The sequence below is a fragment of the Agelaius tricolor genome, unplaced genomic scaffold (genome assembly GCF_023055355.1).
Source record: "Agelaius tricolor isolate 1412-34295 unplaced genomic scaffold, bAgeTri1.0.p SCAF_4, whole genome shotgun sequence".
Taxonomy (NCBI): Eukaryota; Metazoa; Chordata; class Aves; order Passeriformes; family Icteridae; genus Agelaius; species Agelaius tricolor.
The window spans coordinates 46,105,685-46,126,637 of NW_027269264.1; the positions used below are offsets into that span (position 1 = coordinate 46,105,685).

General features: G+C 35.9%; 1 protein-coding gene across 1 annotated transcript in view; it reads right to left on the minus strand.

Annotated features, from left to right (window-relative positions):
• Window positions 1-20,953, minus strand: part of WDR70 (WD repeat domain 70) — a 125,015-nt gene that overhangs the window by 38,077 nt on the left and 65,985 nt on the right. Inside the window, exon 10 of the mRNA XM_071425521.1 lies at window positions 15,818-15,992. Within this exon, the coding sequence (XP_071281622.1) occupies window positions 15,818-15,992 (175 nt within the window). The remainder of the gene's footprint in view (window positions 1-15,817; window positions 15,993-20,953) is intronic.

The window sequence follows — 20,953 nt, forward strand, 5'->3', positions numbered from 1 at the left end:
CATTAGCAAAAAAATTGTTATCAGAATGTTTCTAGCTGGAAAGACATGAAACAACAGAACCAATGTACGCAATTACAAAATTTGATTCAAGAAGGGAAAGGAAGAGCACTGAAACATAAGATAAAGATGTCAAGATAATTAGGGCAAAGTGTATCTACATATCTCCTTCTTACCCTTCTCCTTTTGTTGCAGAGGTGCCTGCTATAATGAAGTAACAAGTCATGTGCCATGCAAAACTTGACAAGTTCATCAGCCCTTACATTTATTAAAGGTTTAGTTACTTCAGCAAATTCTGCAGTAAACCACTAGCTTCTGCAACTTATTTAAAGGCTTTCTAACATATAACTCCACCAATGTAAGCACTTTCCTCCTAGCTTAGCACGTATATTTTTGTTAAGCAATTACAGCTGACTGTACTTGTGTGCAAAATGAGATGACAGGCATAAAACATGAAGCACATGTGAGAGAGGACACAGTTGCATGTATCAAAAAACCAAAAAATAACAGATAAATGTCAGGGGGTTTGCAAGATTGCCAGAGTCCTCAGAGCGAATGAGAGTCAGAAGACAAAAGGAAACCAGAGAAGGGACTGGGAAAAGGTGGGACTGGGGGCAAAGGTACATGACTGAAGGAGCATCAGCAATGAGTATCCCTTGTACAAAAATCTGTATGAGGACTTAAGAGGACCCATACAGGAAGTGAATATGACAGTGGCCACATGAATGGTTTACCACAAAAGAATGACCTACAACAGAGCCACATGGCTGCAACTCTGCATCTCACAACTGCTCTCCTGTTCCAAAACACTCAATAAAACTTGTTCTAGGAAAAAGACAGACCTACCCAATTTGTTCACCTTAGAAATCCAAGCCACATCTATGAGAAAAATAACAGTATGTCTAACTGATGGAATTTTTTAACTTCCCACATTGTTTCTGGGACACAATATTTCACAGTAAGCCGACACTTTCCCAAGATTATAATGCTTCTCACATTCTGCCCCCCCCCACCCCCTTTTCTTTTAACAAAATATTGAATGATTGAATGTCCCAGCCAAGACATTCTTCTTCCTTCTTATTCCTAACATCTTCTAGGGTTTTTTTTAAAGCAAAGGCAGTAAATCAAGGCAGGCCTTGGGGAAAGTGGGACCTACAAAGACGGCTATATCAATCCTTCTCTGTTTTACAGATGTATAGCAAAATATTACTTATTTATTAGTGTGAACACAGTCAACCATAAAACCACAATCAAGATTTATGCTGATTTCAAACAGGAGGCAGAAGGGCAGGACAGCTCAGCAGAGATGCCTGACAAGCAAGTCCCAGACCAGCTACTTGAGTTTTAAATTAGTCTTTTCACCTAAGATACTTACAGCAAAATAAAATAGCTCACACTGACAACATTCAATTGCAAATGCTTTAATTTTTAACAAATATAAAAGCCTTCCAAGATGAATTTTATCATAGGCCAGGCTCAAGATGATAAAAGTATCAGCTCCAAAGCTGCAAGATGAAAACAAACAAACAAACCAGAAATCTCCTTTTTAGTCACAACTGACCAAAGCTGTCTGGGTCTTTGTTCAAAGTGATCCCATCAGAAACAGAGAGCATCTCAGAGCAGTGATCACAGCTGACAAGGCAGACAGGTTCCCAAGGCAGGAGTTACACTCTCCAAATGTCTACTTCCCCATCCCCCCTTCAGCCACCTCTCCTGAAGGGAGCCTATCTCCTTTGCTATCAATTACAATCCACAAAAGAAATCTAAGTATACATTCTGGGTTTAGTGTATCAATTAAAAATTGTGAGGTCTACATATGTCCGCTGAATTCAGGAATTTCTCAATATTTTCCCTGAGCAGGCAGTTGCAGGCTGTATCAGATGCTTTCCTTAAGTCTCTGTAAACATGATCCCAGGGCTTTCAGCTTATGTGACAGCTCTTCAATACCACTTCCTGTGGTGTAGAAATGGATGCTGTTTCAGTAATGAGCACACTGATGCAAAACAAGATTAACTTGTGAAATCTGAGGTTTTCATGTTTACATGATTACACTCTTACATGATTTCCTCTTCTCTGTGACTTTCTAACTCAGCGACATCTACACATATAATTATCAGACCTGAAACACTCCTTGTTTTCTCTCAATCCTAATTAATCAGTTATGAATTCAGTAGCCTAACCTTACTTACCACAATCAGGACATGTGACTTATAATTGTATTTAACTGTCCTCTACAACCATTATATTCTCATCTGCTGCAACTAAGGCCTTTTATCTGGGTGACAAGTCTTCAGAATTTATCTCTCACATTCAGCAGTGGTTCAACACCCGTCAATAATCTCTCAGAAATATTTCACTGAGAAGCTTACCTAGTTATTTGCAATTACTGAACAAATAAAAGACTTAGCTCTTTTTTTTTTCCCCAAATATTCTGTAGTTTTTCTTGAGCAACTACATTGCAATGAAAAATCTATACAACTGGGAGTAGAAAAAAATTGGTGTATAATTATTTTTAAAATTTATGGAATCTTCAATGCATCATGCATTATATTATGCAATTGTGAATGAAAATAAAAAAAACAAGTATGAAATACCTAGTCAGAAAATGCTTGGAAGTTATGGAAAAGAGCAGTGAAAGAAGAGAAGTCATATAGTGATGTAGCCAGGCAAGGTGAAAAACTAGTGTTTTGTCAATTGCAATTGATTCAAAAACTTCATTTCTATTAAAAAAAATCTAAAACATTTATGCAGAAGGCAATGAGGAAAGCCACCTGATACATTTGACTATACATTTAGGGTTTAGGCAAAACAAGGAAGCAAGCAGGCCAGCCTGTCCCAGAGATGTCTCAGATCCATTCAGATCCATTGCAGAGTGATGAGAAAGCCTTTCCTATCTGCCCATGCTTCATTCACCAGGAAGAGCATTCAGCTTCTAAGAATATTGCTGACCACAGAAACAATTTCTTCTTGTTTAAGCTTATTCATCAAGAAATATTTCAGGAAACCATTTTAGAAAGATAGCTTCTTAACAGCATTGCTAAATACTTGCCTAAAGGTTTGAAAATGAAACCCTAGCTGAATGTTTGGCTGCATGGTCAAACTTTGCATTTGAGAAAATAACCTATCTTGGCCATAAAAATGATACATATTACTAATAAAAATAGCTTTTGGAAACTATTCAGTTGGCTTCCTTTGGGGATTTTTTACACTGCATGAGAAAAACACACAAGGATGTAAAAGGAACTTTCTTCTGTATCTTTTCATAACTTATCTAACCCATCTCATCTTATCCTAGCAAATTTACATTTTTCCTCCTTTGTACTATCATAAATATGGTTTTTGTGAACCAAAAAAAAAAAAAAGCCTATCTAGAATTTAAATTGATCATTCTTAGACTTGCCCAGCTGTTGAAGGTTTCTTTGTCTTCCAGAAAACAATCAAATGTGATCAATGATATTCTGCAAAAATCTCATTAAAGATTCAACTAAGATACAATAGAACTCCACTGAAAATCTACAGATTTCTTCAAACTCATCTATGCCAACCCTGGATGTTTCATATAATTTAAAAGTAGCTTTTGGTTTAATGGCAATAAACAAAAATATAAACAGAAAAAAAATTATAAAGAAGCTACTAAGTAGCCTTCAAAAGGCAACTATGACAGACTTATTCTCAGCTTATTCCCATATAGTCAATAAAATTTCTCATATTCTTTCAGTGTCCCCAAAGCTTAAATCACTTCTTAACAGAGGCACAAAGTAAATAGAGTGAAATATGACTGAAAATACACAAAAATCTGCATAAAATTAACATTTCTGGTTCAGTAATCCTTGAGCCAAAATGGTGTAATTTGCAGTGAGTTATCAAAGATGGTTTTATAATAAATCTATTTGCTTGCTAGAAACAGTAGCTAGCATGTGTAAATTCTAAGAGGATGGGTGTATTTCTCTAGGAAATGAAAGCATTTTCACTAAACTTCTTGTAACATACCAAGCTATTCTTTCTTCTACATTCTTTGATTTCTTTCTGATAAAAACACACTGTAACCATCATGCCATATTATCTCTCTGCATATTATTTAAAATTAGATCATTTTTTAAAACTATGGATTTGGTTTTATTAATTCAGATGGAACAATGAAAATGGAACTATGCCTCAGTTGAAGGGGTGATATTTTTTCCTCATGCATGTCAGTGATAAACTGAGCATTCTCAATTAAATTTCATTTTCTTTTCATGCAATATTCTTATCTCAATTCCATAGTTCCTTCTTTGATGTTGCTTTTCTCTCACAATAGTTTTATATATTTGACTAGCTAAATAAGCAAGCAAATAAAACCCCCACATATGCAAGCAAAAAACTGGCAAAGCGGAAAAAAGTTTAAAAATTGTTTATAGTGGTTTACACTAACAGAACAGTGTTCCATGTTAGCTTTCAGAACAGCAATCAAGTACCTAAGCACTAAAGAGAGTGAAAAAGCTTGTAATACCTTTTAGAGAAAAAGCTGCTTGCTATTCTACAGTGCAATTTCTGATTGAATTTCAAACATGGGTCATTTTTAAAATTAGCTTTCTTTTTTAACAGACATTAAAAAAATTACTATTTTAAGTATGAAAGAATTTTTTTTGTTTGCAATTAACATCTTTGAATCAATTAATCCTTTCTGTCTTATGTAATATAAATGAGATGATTATAAAAGGTATGGAAATATAAAAATGTCCAAGTTGATATCCAAGAGTCCTTCAAACAGGCTGCAGTACTTCTATGAAAATTTGTCTCTGAGGATTGAGAATTGTTACAGAATTTTTCATTCAGCAAGTAGCCTTCTCCTCTACCATTAATGTTTGCTATTTGCTTCAAACCCCTCTTTCCTCTTCTTTTTCTATTACATCTTTCATGATGCAATACCTCTTTCTGCTGCAATTCTCTTTGGCCACTAGCATCCCTAGAATTCTCTTCCATCCAACAGAAAGATGCCTTTCATTCTCTCATTCTAGCCTCCTAGTTTCACTACAGCCAAATACTTCACACTTACAACCAGCAACTTCATATTTCTTCTCCACCATCAATGGCATCCTCACAGCACAGAGAGATACAAATTTCAGAAGCAGCAATTCATGTATCTTGAAATCTTATTTGCATTACCCAGTTTTCCCCAAATAGCTCCATGTTCCTCTCTCTCTTGCCTTTTCATCCAGTACTGCCTTCTCCTCCACCTTCACTCCTTGTCAATTCCACTACATTCCATGTGAGAATGCTACTTAAATTCCATCCTGAGTCTCAGGATTATTCCTGACAAATCCAACATGGGATGCTACCCCACCCTTACTCCTGCACACCATCTACATGTTGGTTCCTTTCTTCACTATTCCCTCTGATACATAATTATCTTTCTGTTTCTCTGGCTATTCACTGCTACTCAATCCCCTTGGTCACTGAACTTCTCTACAGTGTAGTTTTACACACCTTACTCACAACCATGACTCCCAATATTTTTGTGCCATTCAACTGCCTTCCAAAAAAAGGTACATCATTGTGTCCCTGCTGAACATCTCAGTTCACCTTGACTTCACTCAGTGGATATTTAGCTGCCAATACAACATGATGAAAGCTGTTCCTGATTTTCTTAAGTGGATACTATATCTTCTCAATTTCCCTGGAAGATCTTACCTCCTTTAACCATCATAAGAAAAATGTTGTTATATGCATCCCAATGTGTCATCTCCTTTGTCACATACTGTAAAACACACTGTAATAAATCCAACCAATTACCCACTGCCAGTATCATTATTTAATTGTTTTCCCTTTTTGTTTCCTTGATAATGGTTCTTTACTTTTAGAGGTCCACTCCTGCCTCATTTTGTCTTTTTTAACAGCTGTATTTCACCAATGAACTAAACACAATCTCTCAATTACAGATCTTTCATTTAATCTGCAAGCACATCTGTGTTTTTCTCATAAAAAAGAAAAGAAAACTAAAATCAAACCAAGGAAAACCACCACTCCTTTTTCTGCAACACATGAGGACATACAGTAAATTCCTGGGTAAAAATTATTAAAAATAAAAGGGGGGCTGGGAGACACATAATAATCCAATTTGCATATTGCCTTGTTTTTGTTTGCTGGTGTAAACCTCTTACCAACTTGACACTAAAGGATGCATTTTCTGACACAGCCACCTTTGGTTAGGAAGGAAGTCAAAACTGAAGTTTGTTTTACATATGCAGACAGACAGCACCACATATTATTGCAGCCCTACCCTGCCCTCCCACCTTGATGCAACAGCCAAGAAACCACACTGACCTGTCTGGAATACAGAAAACATTCCTATACCTCTGCAAACACCTACCCATAACTTCAACACATCAAATATTGAAATCCAGCAGCCATTTTCACATTTGTGATAAGTAACAAGCCAATGGTTTGCAATGCAATGCTTTCTGCTGACTGCAATAGCTGTCCATCCCTGTTTCTGAAAAACCACTCTGGCTCTTCAAGGCAGTCTTGAATATATGCCAGTCCTCCTGTCACAAGGGCAGGGATGCACTACCTGTCCTCCTTCTGCTCTTGTGAGCCCTGGTGAAACAGCATCTGTAAAGGCCCACACAGTGTGCTCAAATGGCCTCAGCAGGATGAAGTTTGTTTACAGGCCTCAGGCTCTCCAGGTGAGACCACAGAACTGCATGATGGTGAGGACAAAGAGCAGACTAGGATGCAGAGCCAGGATGCAGAAAAATGCACCAAATATAAAATAAAATTTTTAGTGCTGATTATGGGTGACTCTTTTGAGCACAAAATAGTCACAAGCTAAATCTCAAAGTGATACATATACACAGTGCTAAGTGAAATAGTAACCATAAAGGAATTTGCTTAATCTAAATGAAAATTACGTACATTGAAATATCTAAAAATGGGTTGTTTAAATTACTGCTTAAAATGGCTATACACATTCAGAAAGTCTATTGAACTAGAATGTCATTATAAGTCTCTGGACATACTTAGATAAATTGTATATTTATTTACACATAATGTGTGAAACACATAGGTAGTCATATCCAACTCCAAGTCTAGTTCTCTATCTCATGAGAAATTTAGAACTCAGTTTAAGGAAAGCAGCTGTTTCACGGATGTATCTGATTTCAGTCTGTATAGTATCACTGCAGTCATACATTAAATAAAACACAGCTGGACAATGCTCCACCTATTCCACCACCCTCTCTGCTAATTGTTTAGCACTAACATCTGTCGAAAACAAACTTTAGGAATAGTAAGATCATGAAAAAAAAAAACCCTTTATTTTAAAATATTTTGCCCTGGGAGAAGTTTTGCTTACTTATGAAGGAAGCCTCACATATATTCAATCAGGTTTTAATGATGAGATATATACCTAGAGCTGCAAGAAACCTGCTCACTGAAGCTGTCTTACAAAAAGTATGGTATTATTACAAATACTTATGATTAGTTTAGTTCTGTACCTGCTGCCAAGATACGTTTTAGCTGTGCAATTTATCTTCTCATTGATAATCATGAACACAAAAATACCTTGTTAGACTTACAATCTTATTACAAATTCTCTAGAAATGCCATTCAAATATTTTCAGTTAAAGTTAACAAGACCTACATTCTTTAGGAATTGAGTATAGTCTATAGTGTATTACGGCCAATTATTTAAACTGTATCCCCACAGAACTGCACCTTTTAATGGATGTAACCATGAATCAACTGTTCTTTCTGTAGAGAAAAGGTTGTTTTTTTTCAAACTTCCTGAGTTAAATGTATGTAACGTAATGTTACATACAAAAGCTATGCCTCAACTTACCTCCTGCAAACCTGTATGTTCCATGGCTCAGAAGCTATTTCCTATCTTTTTGGGTTTTAATTCACTTGTTCAAGCTGTAATAGCTTTCCTTTTGCTGAGTATTTTAAAATGTGGGAGTCTTTGGCTTCTCTAATAAAATTAATTTAACGATCAAGAGCTGCACCAAAAAAAGCTGCAGTTTTCATTGCTTTAAGGAAATTCATGGCATAATCCTCCTGTTCAGCTCCTGTCAAGAAATAGTGACCTACTATGAAGCACAGTGAGATACACTGGGAGGCAAAAATAGCTTCCTAATATACACATCAAGCACAACAGTCTTTTCATAATTTACAAATCCTATCAGACTCTAGACCACTGAAGTGTTCAGCTTGCTTGAGCAATGCATATACTACAGCATCTAAAAGCCATTTCTCTGATAAGCCAAACCACTCTGGAGTTCATTTCTTTTTAGATCAGAATGTACTATTTGTATTTTCCGCTTTTTGCCTCTGCAAAAATAGGAAAAATTTCACTAAAGTAACAAAGCAAGATCAAGAAGGCTCTTTTATTTTTCTCCATTATTTTTTATTATTTCATCTTTATATTTCTGTAACATTATTCATGTTATATTAATATTAATAGAAATACAATATTAATAAAGCCAATCATGTTGCTGTAATGCCTACTCTTCTCAAATTGTAATTTTGAAATTATTTCTGTAAGTTCTACTTTTAGTTTTCCAAATAATAAACCAAAGAGAGATATATATAATCCTTGTGGGATAAGCCTTTTTCCTTAACCATACATGAATCCAAAGTGAAATCCTTTAACCTATTTTCCTTGGGGTGTGACAGACTTCGAGATTTAGAATTGCCTTTCATCACTATATTAGATAGTGCAAACATTTAGATAGTTCTTAACTATAAACTGTTTATTACATAAGAGAGAAATGCACTTAGAAATACAGCAGGGCACATTTTATCTCAGCATATGATTGTCAGATTCTTTACTGTGGCTGGCTCCAGGGTACAGATAGTGATGTACAGGCTAACCCAGACGTATACAAAAAGGAGTAATATATGAATCTGTTAATATTTGCTGCTGGCAAGCTTGTGTGTGATTTCCAGTTTCTGGAACAGAGGTCTGGCACATATACATATGGAATGAAAGGCTGGAATATTATGGATATGGAAAACTTACCTTAAGTTTGAAAGGGGAATATAGTATATTTGGATATCCTTCATCTCGTATTTACACAAGAAATTTCCAGATGTAGCCAGACTGCCCTCTTCAAAGCATGAAGCATGTTACATACTTGGGGGAAATTGGAAGATTTCCCTGCTGTTTAGCTGTAGTAGTGATATTCAGCAAATTTAAGAACAGTCATTGTAAACTGTTTCTATTAAATATTGACATTTCATGGAATATTTTTAATGATGTGGAGATATCAATATAAACATTGAATTCTATACATAAAAAAAACATCCAAATAGGCAAGTGAACATTCCATGGTGAAAAAAGAAGAATAAAACCTAGCTGGTGTGAAAAAAGCATAACTCTCTAAAGCTGTAATGGATAGGATGCCAAAGCTACATAATGAACAGGTAGAAACTGTATCTAAAAAGGCAAGTGTATAGTAAGGCTTTCTAGTGGACAGACAGACATTTCAGGAATCAATTACTGAAAGCCATGTCTTTTGCATGTCAACATATGCAAAATGAATCCTGTAAATGTGCAAAGATTCAAGAACCTCTTCCTAACACAGGGGTATAAATCCCCTCAAAGGACCTTCCAATTAATGGAAAGCATTTACAGCAAGTCTCAGATCTTACTAATAGTTTTGATTACTCTGTCTTGGCAGCATCAGCTGTAAAATCTGTCATGAACAGCAAAATAAAGTTTGCAAAAAAAATTTCCAAATAAGATCTGGACTTAAGATTCCATTCCAAAAAACAAAACAAAACAAAACAAAACATACCACAGGAAGTTTTTCACATAAAATTTTTTCATTATCTAAATCTGTGTCCTTAGTTGTACAGTATTTTTTCAAAGTGGCTTCAGTACTTGCAAAACTTTTCGTCTCTAAAAACTCTATCTTAAAACTTCCAACAGCACACCACAAAACTAAAGCTCACAGAAACCCTTTCAAAGCAAACCATCACTAAATATAGAAATGTATTTATCTTACAGATGTAAGATCTATAAATCATGCAATTATTTGGAAAATACTTTTAACATGACTATTTTTAATTAAAATGTACAGAGCTTAGATCTGTTTAATTTCAGAGCATACTGTGACATACCGCTTTACTTCCCCTTATTTTTTGAGGATAGGGTGGCTTAAGGGCGTGTTGAAAACAAGTTATTGGGACTACCACTTGATAACACCACATTCGGGAATATTTATCTGGGCAGTACATTATTACAGTGTTGAATTTCAATATTATTGTGAATTTTAAGTTCTGCAAGTCCACTTTGAGCTTCAGCTAAGTAATTTAAACTCATCAAAATACATAAATTATTCCAGTAATTTAAAATCAGAGTAAGGTTTTAAAACAAGGAGAAAAGAAAGGGCTAGCAAAGCAGTAATTCAGCTGTACTGTATCAAATACTCACTTTTGTGCTGAAGAATAGAGTTAAACCTACAGCTAAGCCTTTTATGAAACAAGAAAGTAAAAAAATATAGGTTAACTTTTATAGCTCACTATAAAAGTATTTCCATGAGCACTGAATCAATTTGCTTAATGAGAATTATGCTGAAAATCACAAAACATTCTATCTTTCATGGTCAGATTTGCACTACATAAAAAAATAAACCTATTACAGATGTAAAAGACAAACATATTACAGAGGTATTTGTCCAAACTAATTCTTTACTACTTATAGTGCAGCCAGTAGATAGGTAAAAGCTTATAAAAACTACTCAAAGTTCATAACCAAATTTAACATAGCTATGAAAAAAAACAGACAAGATTTTGTCTGGTTTTGAGTGTACAAGCTGTTTTCTCAAAGGTACTTCAAATACATGACCACTTCTCTTACAAACTCTATCTCCCCAACATCCTTATTAACATCTTTGTATCACAGCTGCAATGTTATACCGTAAAATAAGTGATGTGTGAAACTGCAACATGACTCAGCCTGTCATACACAGAGAAGTTGTTTATGCAGTCCTGTGCTGAACACACCCAGGAAAAGCTGGAGGAAAAAATTCACATAACAGGTAGCCTCATCAGGTGGTTTGAAAGATTACGAAAGGCTAATTAAGTCTAGCTTTTTTTACCCCAAAAAAGCCTATTTGTAACTAATGAAAAACATCTCAAGACAATCCTGCTTATTGTGGAAAATAAGGGGAGATTTTCTGTTCATTAAAGAGATTTCAATTTTAATTCATAATATACTTCAAAAATGACTTCATTCTTTCCCTATCTCTATGAATGAGATACTCACATTCCTGGACAGAAATATCAGGCACACAAAGGTTTAGTGATGGCAAGACACTGCATTTTGACACCAAAGACTGACTCTGTGGACCAGTTTGTTCAGGAATATGTACTACTACAGGATTGCAAAAAGCTCTGAATGGGCAAGTGCAGGCAAGATGAAGAATTTGAACTCACCAGAACTGCAGGTAAACCTTGTGCTTTTACTACACTGTCCTGTGAACCAATAATTTTTGAGGCCCTTTCTTATTTTGACCACTAATGCTCTTCAACTCTCCATATTTGCCAGACACTTTTCTCCACGTCTCAGAACATTTGAATTGAGAGTGTTCTATTATGTTGTGTTATAATTGACTATTTCACACTGTTGTTTCCACTATTCATTCAAAGTTTGAAGGAAGTTATTTTTTACGTCCTTTGAAGCTGTTATTTTAAGCCAAGTTGACAGTCTTCATAATATTTCAAATAGGCTGACAGATTGCTCTGTTAATGTGCACTGTAAATGCACATGTACGTGAACCTTAAAGAAAAAACATGCACTGACAAAATAACATACGTGAGAAAATAACACAGATTTATGACAAAACAAAAAAAAATCCTCTGAGGCAGGTGATTATAATAGATCATGATCCTGCTGAGGAAGTTTGGAAAAAGGCAAGGCAGAGCTGGAATGCATTTGGCTAACTTCAGCATTAGCAAGTTACCAATGTCAGTATGAAGGAAGAAAAAAATCTTCCTCCAGAAGTTCCAAAAGTGTTTTTACTCTCACTGCATACAGCTGGAAGATTTGGAATCATACCAAAATAAGAGTGGAACTAAAAAACTGAATGAAACATTCATGGTGTTCATTACTAGTCAGAAGTGAGTTGATCACACACCAAAATCCCTCCCTAGGCACAGCAACATAATTTAAATTTAAGGGGAAAAAAAAAAAAAAAAAAGCAGATACTGAGATGGTTCAAAAGTGGCTTCGAAAAAAACAACTAACTGATGAAGATAACTTACAACAAACAGCTACTTTGACTTCACAGAAGGATGGATATAATATGACATAGAGATCTTGTCTTTCTCTAAATTAAAAATCAAAAATTATTTAAACACACCATTCTACACCAAGATCTACACTGTGGAGCAGTGTAGAACACAGGTGCTGTGTCTGTGGTGTGAAGCAGAGAATGAAAAAACCCTGTACTAGCAGTCAGAAACTATGACTACAGTAGCAAAGGAGATTTGTGGGGTAGGTTCTGTCTTGCAAAGTGGTACAGTATGGCTTCCCACCAACACTGCCCAATTGTGCCTGCTTCTAATGAGTGCCCCTTTTGCTCTTGGAAAGGGCATCATCAGACCCTCTTTCCTACTGGGATACTCATTTCTGCCCTTGGAATTGCTGCTTCATACTTTAATAGGACAAAAGGCAATGGGCAGGAACTGATGCACAGGAAGTTCGACCTGAACATGAGGAGGAACTTTTTTACTGTGCAGTGCCCAAGCACTGGAACAGTTTTGCCCAGAGAGGTTGTGGAGTCTCCCACACTGGAGATATCCAAGAATAATCTGGACACAATCCTGTGCCATGAGCTCTGGGATGGTCCTGCTGGGATGGGCAGAGGAGTTGGACCATATCACCCATAGTGGTCTTTCCAATCTGACCCATCCTCTGATTCTGTGCTGCACTGATGAGCCTTTTTCTGTGGAAAAGCAGGGACTTTACATTTTCACTGAAGCAAACAGAAAGCTTCCCCTCTAGTAGGTCTGTGTTTGACAGTAGTTTGTACTCAACTGAAAAATAAATGCATCTAAAAATCTTCACAGATGACCAGGACAACAGGCACTATGGGTGGTGTATCTAGTGTGAGCGTGCATGGACAATCCTTATGGATTTCATTTGTGCTGTTACTGTCATATGCAGGAGCAGAGGTTTAGGTACTCAAGATCAGGGTTGAAATACCATTTACATTCTTGCACAAAGGCAAAATCAAATTCAGACAGTCACAACGGGCCTTTATTGGGTCAACTCTTCATGACACTATGGTGAAATAAGCAACAGTCAATTTTAAACACCTTGCTGAATCTCTCCTTCCAGCTGCATACGGACCAAGCAAACAGCATAAACAGTGATGCCAAAATCATCCCAAACTGATGAAGAATAAGAAAATGTGGCAGTTATTTTCTGCTTTCAAACACTAGTGAATTTTGCTACCGACTCAATAGAGCCTTGTCAAGATAAACACAAAGACTCTCTTAATTTTGACTTGAAAGCCAGGTGTACAGCAGCACAGCAAAATCTGCATATATATATGGCTCTACACTTGTTTTAACAGAACCAAATGACATTTGCTGGATGGGAATTACAGCTTTCTGTTCAAAAATCAGAAGTTAATATTTCTAATATATATTTCTTCATGAAGTTTAACCCTCACACCTCGATCCTCAACAGCTTTACCCATTTTCCTGTGTCACACACAATTTGTATGCCAAGAACTGCAGAAGAATTTTATAAATTAGCATTTTCTTGTTTGCCTTTGCAAGCATCCCTGTATCCTGTCAGGACAGTTGGTGCTTTCACCATTCCACTGCAGGAGTCAGTCTCATCCTCTTCTTTCTAACTGTTGTGTTGAACACATGGTCCATTTGAAAATTTTTTTCTTAACCTTTCCCCATCCCCAAACATAAGATGAAGGCTTTTTCTAATTGTTTAAGCAAGATGCGCTTTGAAACACTTGATTCTAGCTATACACAGGGATCTCCAGAGGACACCAGCAGTCTTAGGGGAGAATACCAGTAAAAATCCAATTTACCTGCTCCTTTACCCAAAAATCTTGCACATTTCTTTATGAAACCAACAAAGCAAAGACAAAAATTCTTTAGACATTAAAAATACAAACCCAGGAACACCATGAACTTAACTTCCACTAGAAAATCACTTTAGTCTTGCCTTGTTATACAGGGGTCACCCATTGGAAATTGCGCAAGATGCACAGGATATATCTTTAAATTACTCATAATCACCTTAAACTGTACTCAATCAGTATTGCAATATGTCATCTTACAGACACAGGAAAGTTCAAAAGGAAAAGCACATGAAAAAGCAGACTACCAAGAGTACTATTGTTAAAACTACACCAGAAAGCTTAATATTTCAATACTGTATATGTTAAAATAAACAACATACACAGGTGATGAAAGCCAGTCTCTGAAAAATTTATTATTCTGTTAGAACAAGTTTACACTTAGGATGAATTCTCAAGCTTCGTGCCATTAGGAAGTTTTACTAGGTTTATAGTGGAAATAAAAACAGAAATAAAAATAGATTACAATCCCAAAATACAGGCTGTACTTTAAGTATTATCCACAGGCTTTCTTTTCCTTTTAAATCTATACATTTCCTCCTGCCTCCAGCATCAGATCTTTTAAAATCTTTGTAAAAAGCTGCCCAGATTGTCTGTTATCCTTTTCAAAATCAAATATTTTGAAATATGAAGTTGAACAGACTGCAACCTGTACTAGTTCAGTTTTACTTCCACAAAGCCATCCTACTGGAGTTGTACAGCTTTCAGAGATTTATGACACCAGTTTCACAATCCTGCTCTTCTTGCCTCATTTACTCTGTATTCTCATTTTGGCTTTAAAAAAAAATGGACCTTATTTCCATTTTCTCCTCCAATGCATGCCATTGGTACTTATCCCACTGAATTTTCTTCGCTTAAGATGGGCATAAAGAGAGGATATGGATGATTTACTAAAATGATTATTTTTCAAAGCAGTAAGGCTCAGCCTGGTGAATTTGCTCTTGACATTGCATAATTAAACTCTTGGAACTGGACTGGTTTGTAAGCTATACTACACAAACCAACAGTGAGCAGTGAATGCTCTAAGCTTCAAATTATAAAGTAGTAGCAAGAATTATACTTGTCAGTTCAAGTCATAACTACGGGAAATTGATTGTTTAGTTCAACATGAACAGAAATATTTCCTAATTTTGGTAAGTTTGAAATAGTTTTCATTCTAACTCTTTCTGACCAGAAGGCATTTACATAAATGGTTCCAATTTGCCTCAGTGTTAATTTTTAAGCATTAGACAATATAATGTTTGCCATTTAATGTGCAGCATTGGCCATATCTTCACCCACTTGGATGCTATTTTTCTCTACCTATTATATGGATTAAGGACTGATTTCAGTATCAAGTTTTAAGAGTTACTCCTCAATATATTCAATAAATCAAATAAATTATATAACAACAAAAAATTACAGCTTTTCTCATGAGCATTCCATCTTAAATGAATAATAATCTAGATACAGATATGTGGTCTTTTTTGTTTGTTTTTTTTTTTTTTAACACAGATTGTCAAGAATTTTCCCAAACTTTGAACTTAGTAGCAGCACACTTAATGATCAGTTGTGGAAAAGCAGAAGAAATATTAAGTCACGCCTAAAAGTTATTTGGTTTTCAGGACGGAGAGGAGAGGAGAGGAGGGGAAATAAATAAAAATACAGAAGTGCCGAAATTGATTTTATCTGCTTCAACATTCACATTCGAAATAATAGAAGCATATATTGTTATCAAATACTGGACTTACACTCATATTCCTGTCCCAGATCTGGATAGAACCATCTTGACAGCCAGCTGCAATAAGTTTCCCATCTCTGCTGTATGTGCAAGTTGTAGGAATCACTCGTTTACCTTGAACTGATCGTGGCTTAAATACGCTTTTGTGCTTTTTTTCATTGTTAACATCCCAAGTCCTCACAGTTCTGAAAAAATAGTTGAAATAAACAGCTGGATTAGATAATGTTAATATATATAAAATAATTCTTCTTGTGATAAAACCAAATACCTTTTCCAGCACAGATGGCATATAATATTGTTCAAATTAAGTTGTAATGGCAAAATAGCATTTAAGCCATAAGGACAACTTTTCAGGTAAGAAACATCATGTTCACTAAGCAAAAAAATCCATAACCAAAACACTTTTCCCCAAAACTCTCATGTAAGTAAGTACATCAATAATTTGGAATTTGTAAGGTAACAAAAAGTTAATACACAGGTACTGCATCATCTCCACTGCCACTGGAAGTCAGGAGGAGGAAGTATTCAGTCCTCTACAAAGAATTAATACTTCAGGAAATAGGCATGAATGCTTATACAAATTCATAACTTAGACAGATTTCTTAACTATTTGGACATAACAACAACTGAATATTCTACTTTTAACAGGCTGGTTCTTCTTCACACTTCTAAAAGGCATTTTAAACATTATTGTAATATTATTGTAGTTCTTTCCACTAATCCTGAAGGTGTTAAAAGTTCTGTTACAAAAATATTCTTCAAATATTTTAGAAAGACTAATTTATTGTTTTTTCAGGTTGAGATTTTCCCACATTATTAGCAAAACAAATACACCCTTTCTCTTTTTAATGGAAAAAGAGTATCTGCCTGGATCTTCACTGTTCCTTAGATACAGAAAAACATCCAAATGAGAGAGAACTAAAACACAAGATACAGGTGGACCCTTTAAACTGTCTTAGATACAAATGTTTTCTGTCCATTTAATAAGTTGAGGTCTTTCCATATAAAAATTCAAACCTCTTCTGGCATCTAATGCAGAGAAGAGTTTCAGAATTTGGCAAAGGAAGGAAGACCATTCATTTAGAAAGAAAAAGTCTCAAGGTTCTCAAGACAACCTCATTTGTTTAGACTATACAAACATTGCCTATGATCCAACAGCACATAATTCACTGGTCTCTAGCAAAGCAAATACAACTTTAACAGAGGCTGCCATTTCTCCAGAATGAGACAAGATACCACAGAACAACATTAGGAACTTCCATCAGAGCTACAGGACCAGACAGGCCACAGAGCTGACATATAAATAATCCTAGAATAAAATAGACAAGAAAATGAGCTAGAAATACCTCAGAGACTTTACAATCAACTGCATGTTTAATGACAGTAATGAGGAATCAGTAACTGTAAGTTAGATTGAATAAGTAGAATTAATCTTCAGTTTTCCATAAGAAAGTCAAGGTTAGTTTCATTTTTAAAAGTCTTCAAATCTCTTATGTGTAAGGCATCACTTCACTGCTGTATTTGGAGCTCTAGCACGAGACATTCAAGTGTTCTGACAATTAGTTTGGATTTGAGATTTTGGCAGGTTTGTTGTTTGACGGTTTTAACTATTATTTTTATTTTAAATTACACACTATATTGCAATTATGATTAGGTTTATTAGAATATCTTCAGATGTTGCTTTCATCCTATGATTCTGACATTCCCTTTTTCATCTTCTTGTGTTGTCAATAGCCATCTCAGTCTCCTGCCTTTCATTCACACTTTCTCCCACTGTGGTACTTGCCCAAAACTTGAGTCTTTTTCCATTCCCCTTCCTTCATAATACTCAATCCCTCGAAAATCTCATTTGAATGTTCTGCACCTTCAGCTTCTCTTCTTCCTTCAGGGATGACCATCTCCTACTGAACAGCTCTGTCCTCTCTTACAGTGCAAATTCCCAAGGACTGTCTTGGCACACCCCTTCTCAGGTGAGCCTAGTAACACAGTTATGTGCAGGAACTTCAGAGCCCTTTCATTCCAAATGCCTCACAGCATCTCAGATATAATTCCAGAAACAATCTCTTGAGAATCCTTTACCATCCTAATTCTTTATTTCTGCTGGCATGGAATGACTTTTTTAAACCCTGCAGTTTCCTGTTTTTAGGGCTCAATGTCCTGTCAAAACCTCAAAAATTGGCTACACTAAGAGCATATTCAAACCTTTTTACGATTTTACATTTCCACTGCAAAGGAAGAAGAAGCACTTGTATACTCTCATTCCTTATAAAACATTAAAAGAAGTATGAGCCCTAAATCAGCTGTAATATCAGCAGGTCAGTTGAAAAATCCAAAGTCTCTGAATTGCTGCTTCCACTGCAGACAGTTGGCCATATTCCCACACATATGAGTTACATGCTCCGTCAAAAATGCCCACATAGTACATATGTGTATTTATATACATTTATATATTTATATTGAGGGAATATTTAATATTCCCTCAATTTTTTCTTAATGTCCCCACACTGAGCATGTTTTTACTGTTGCCTTGCTGCTACTGGATTTAATGAAAAAAAAAAGTATACTAAAGCAAGTATCTTTAAGAAACCACCTATACATTATTTGTAACCACAGTTACAAATTTGTCAGTCACTCCCAGAGAGCCTTAATTCTTGAGCTAAGACTGAGTTCTTTAATGAGGAAGTTAAAAGATCTTATTTCACATAAGATCTTTTAAGTCTTTTTATTCTTTATGGAAATATTTCCTATTTTAAAATGGACATTATATTGCAAACATATCTTATAATACTATGTGCAAAATTTCAGCTTAGCATGGTTTCTGACTGAATCACCAGCAACTAAAACACCAGGAGTCATCTATAAACTATGTATGTGTTTTGTATTTTCCTTCAGACTAGTGAGAGACTAGAAGCAGGGATCACTGAAGGACCTTGGGGACATACCTTCACTGGAAAGAAAGGAGGTTTAGGCTGGACATTAGGAATAATTTCTTTACAGGAAGAGTGATTAGACACTGGAATGGGCTGCCTATGGAGGTGGTAGAGTCACATCCTTGGAAGTGTTTAAGGAAAGACTGCACATAGCACTAAGTGTTAAAGGGAAGACTGCACATGGCACTGAGTGCCGTGGTCTGGTTGACCATGGTGGGTCACAGGCTGGAATGAATCCCAGAGGCCTTTTCCAGTTAATTGATTCTTTGGCTCTATATGCCCAGCTGTGGGCACTCACAGCCCAGAGAGTCAAAAATGTCCTGGGCTGCATCCAGAGCCCTGTGGGCAGCAGGGTAAAGAGGGGATTCTGCCCCTCTGCTCTGCTCTGGTGAGACCCACTTGGAGCACTGCATGCAGCATAAAAAGGACAGGGACCTGTTGAAGCAAGTCCAGAGGAGGCAACAAAGAGCATCAGGAGGCTGGAGCACTCCTATGAGGACAGGATGAGAGTTGGGTTTGCTCAGACAACACAAAAGAAGACTCTCAGGAGACCAAAAGCAACTGCAAGTACTAAAAATGGGCTTGTGAAAAAGATGGAAAGTGATTTTTACACAAGCAGATTGTGATAGCAAAAGGGGGAACAGTTTAAACTAAAGGAGGAGAGATTTAGGATCAATATTAGGAATGAATCCTACTGTGACAATGTGAGGCTCTGGAACAGATTGCTCAGAGAAGTTGCAGATGTTGCATCCCTAGAAATCTTCAAGACCTGGCTGGACAAGGATCTGAGCAATCTGGTCTAGTGTGTGGCATCCCTGGCCCTGGCTGGAAGAGGGGGGACTTCGGAATTAGATGACCTCTAACATCTCTTCCAACCCAGCCCGTTCTGTAGTACTTTGACTAACATCTAACTCCTCCCATTCTAGCCAGAAGGAAAGGAGATAAAATGGAAAAATCATAGAAACCCAAATAACTTACCTTCAGGTAATATTGTCTTTAAATTGGCAATAATGGCAAAAATATATGGACTGCTTCCATATATTCTCTCCCCTTCTGACCCTCAATCATCATACCACATAACAGTAAGCTCAGGGTACATTATGTAATTATGACTCCGGGGTTTTTTTCTGGAATATTTTGTACCATTTAATGATTTCCTCTTCCTCAGACAGAATGAAAAAATAAATAAATGAGATTGCATTACAGAAGTTCTATTTTCACTTCCTAAGTTCTCTGAGCTCAGTCTGTTGTTTGTGTTGAAATGAGTAAAAAACTTTTACCTCTGCATTAATCAGACAATTTCCCGGGTACTCATTTTGTTAAAAAAACCCTTCTTCCTAAGAGTATCTCCTCAGAAGTAAAAAAGTGGGAGATGAAACAATAACATTGTTTTGTGCTCTATGTTGCACCACTTAGGAGAAGTATAACATTAATATTTATCTGTTGATAGGCAGAACCAAGATATTTTTGAACTCCAGTGAAAACAAAAGAAAAGCATTTCCTGAATGAGTCTTTTTTTCTACCTGAAAACAAACTGTTTAATGAAAATTTGTTCTTTAGTAAAAACTAGACAGAGGGATTTTTAAAAAATACTATACTTCTAACATGTACTGTTGCTTGCTCATTACATCAAGTTTTAATATATTCATCCCATCAACATTTATGATTTCTCTTTCATAAATTCCTTTTCAATTCAAATATCCATGAAGAAGGCTTCGCATACACATGTTTAAATTTAACTTCTTAAATGATGGATTCCACATCTGCAAAACAGATTTTGCAAAAGTGATTTTGTAAAGTTCTTATATTTGCCAAGAGCAATTCAAAGCAACTTAGAAAAGGAGGGGAATGTTCTTTTGGAAAGGTAATGTAGGTATTTTCATGACCACTAAATGACACACAGTAAACAACTAATTTAATTACTGAGGTTCAAGGGGAGGTAGGATTTTCCTCCCAAAAATATTTTTTCTCTCTTTTCCCCTTTTTTCTCAAGTTCTTGTGATGTTATTACTAAGTTAAAATTTCTAATAAAATTAATTATTGGCAATGCTGCTGCATTACACAAATTATTATAGCTATGTAGCTGCATTTCCCAGACTGCAAGCACAGAAAATTTCTCTGTCATGAGTCAGCTAGACACTGCCCTAATACAATCTGTTGAAATTCAAGAAATGAACAAATGTTAACTTCAAAAGCCAGACCTGCCAAATTCCACT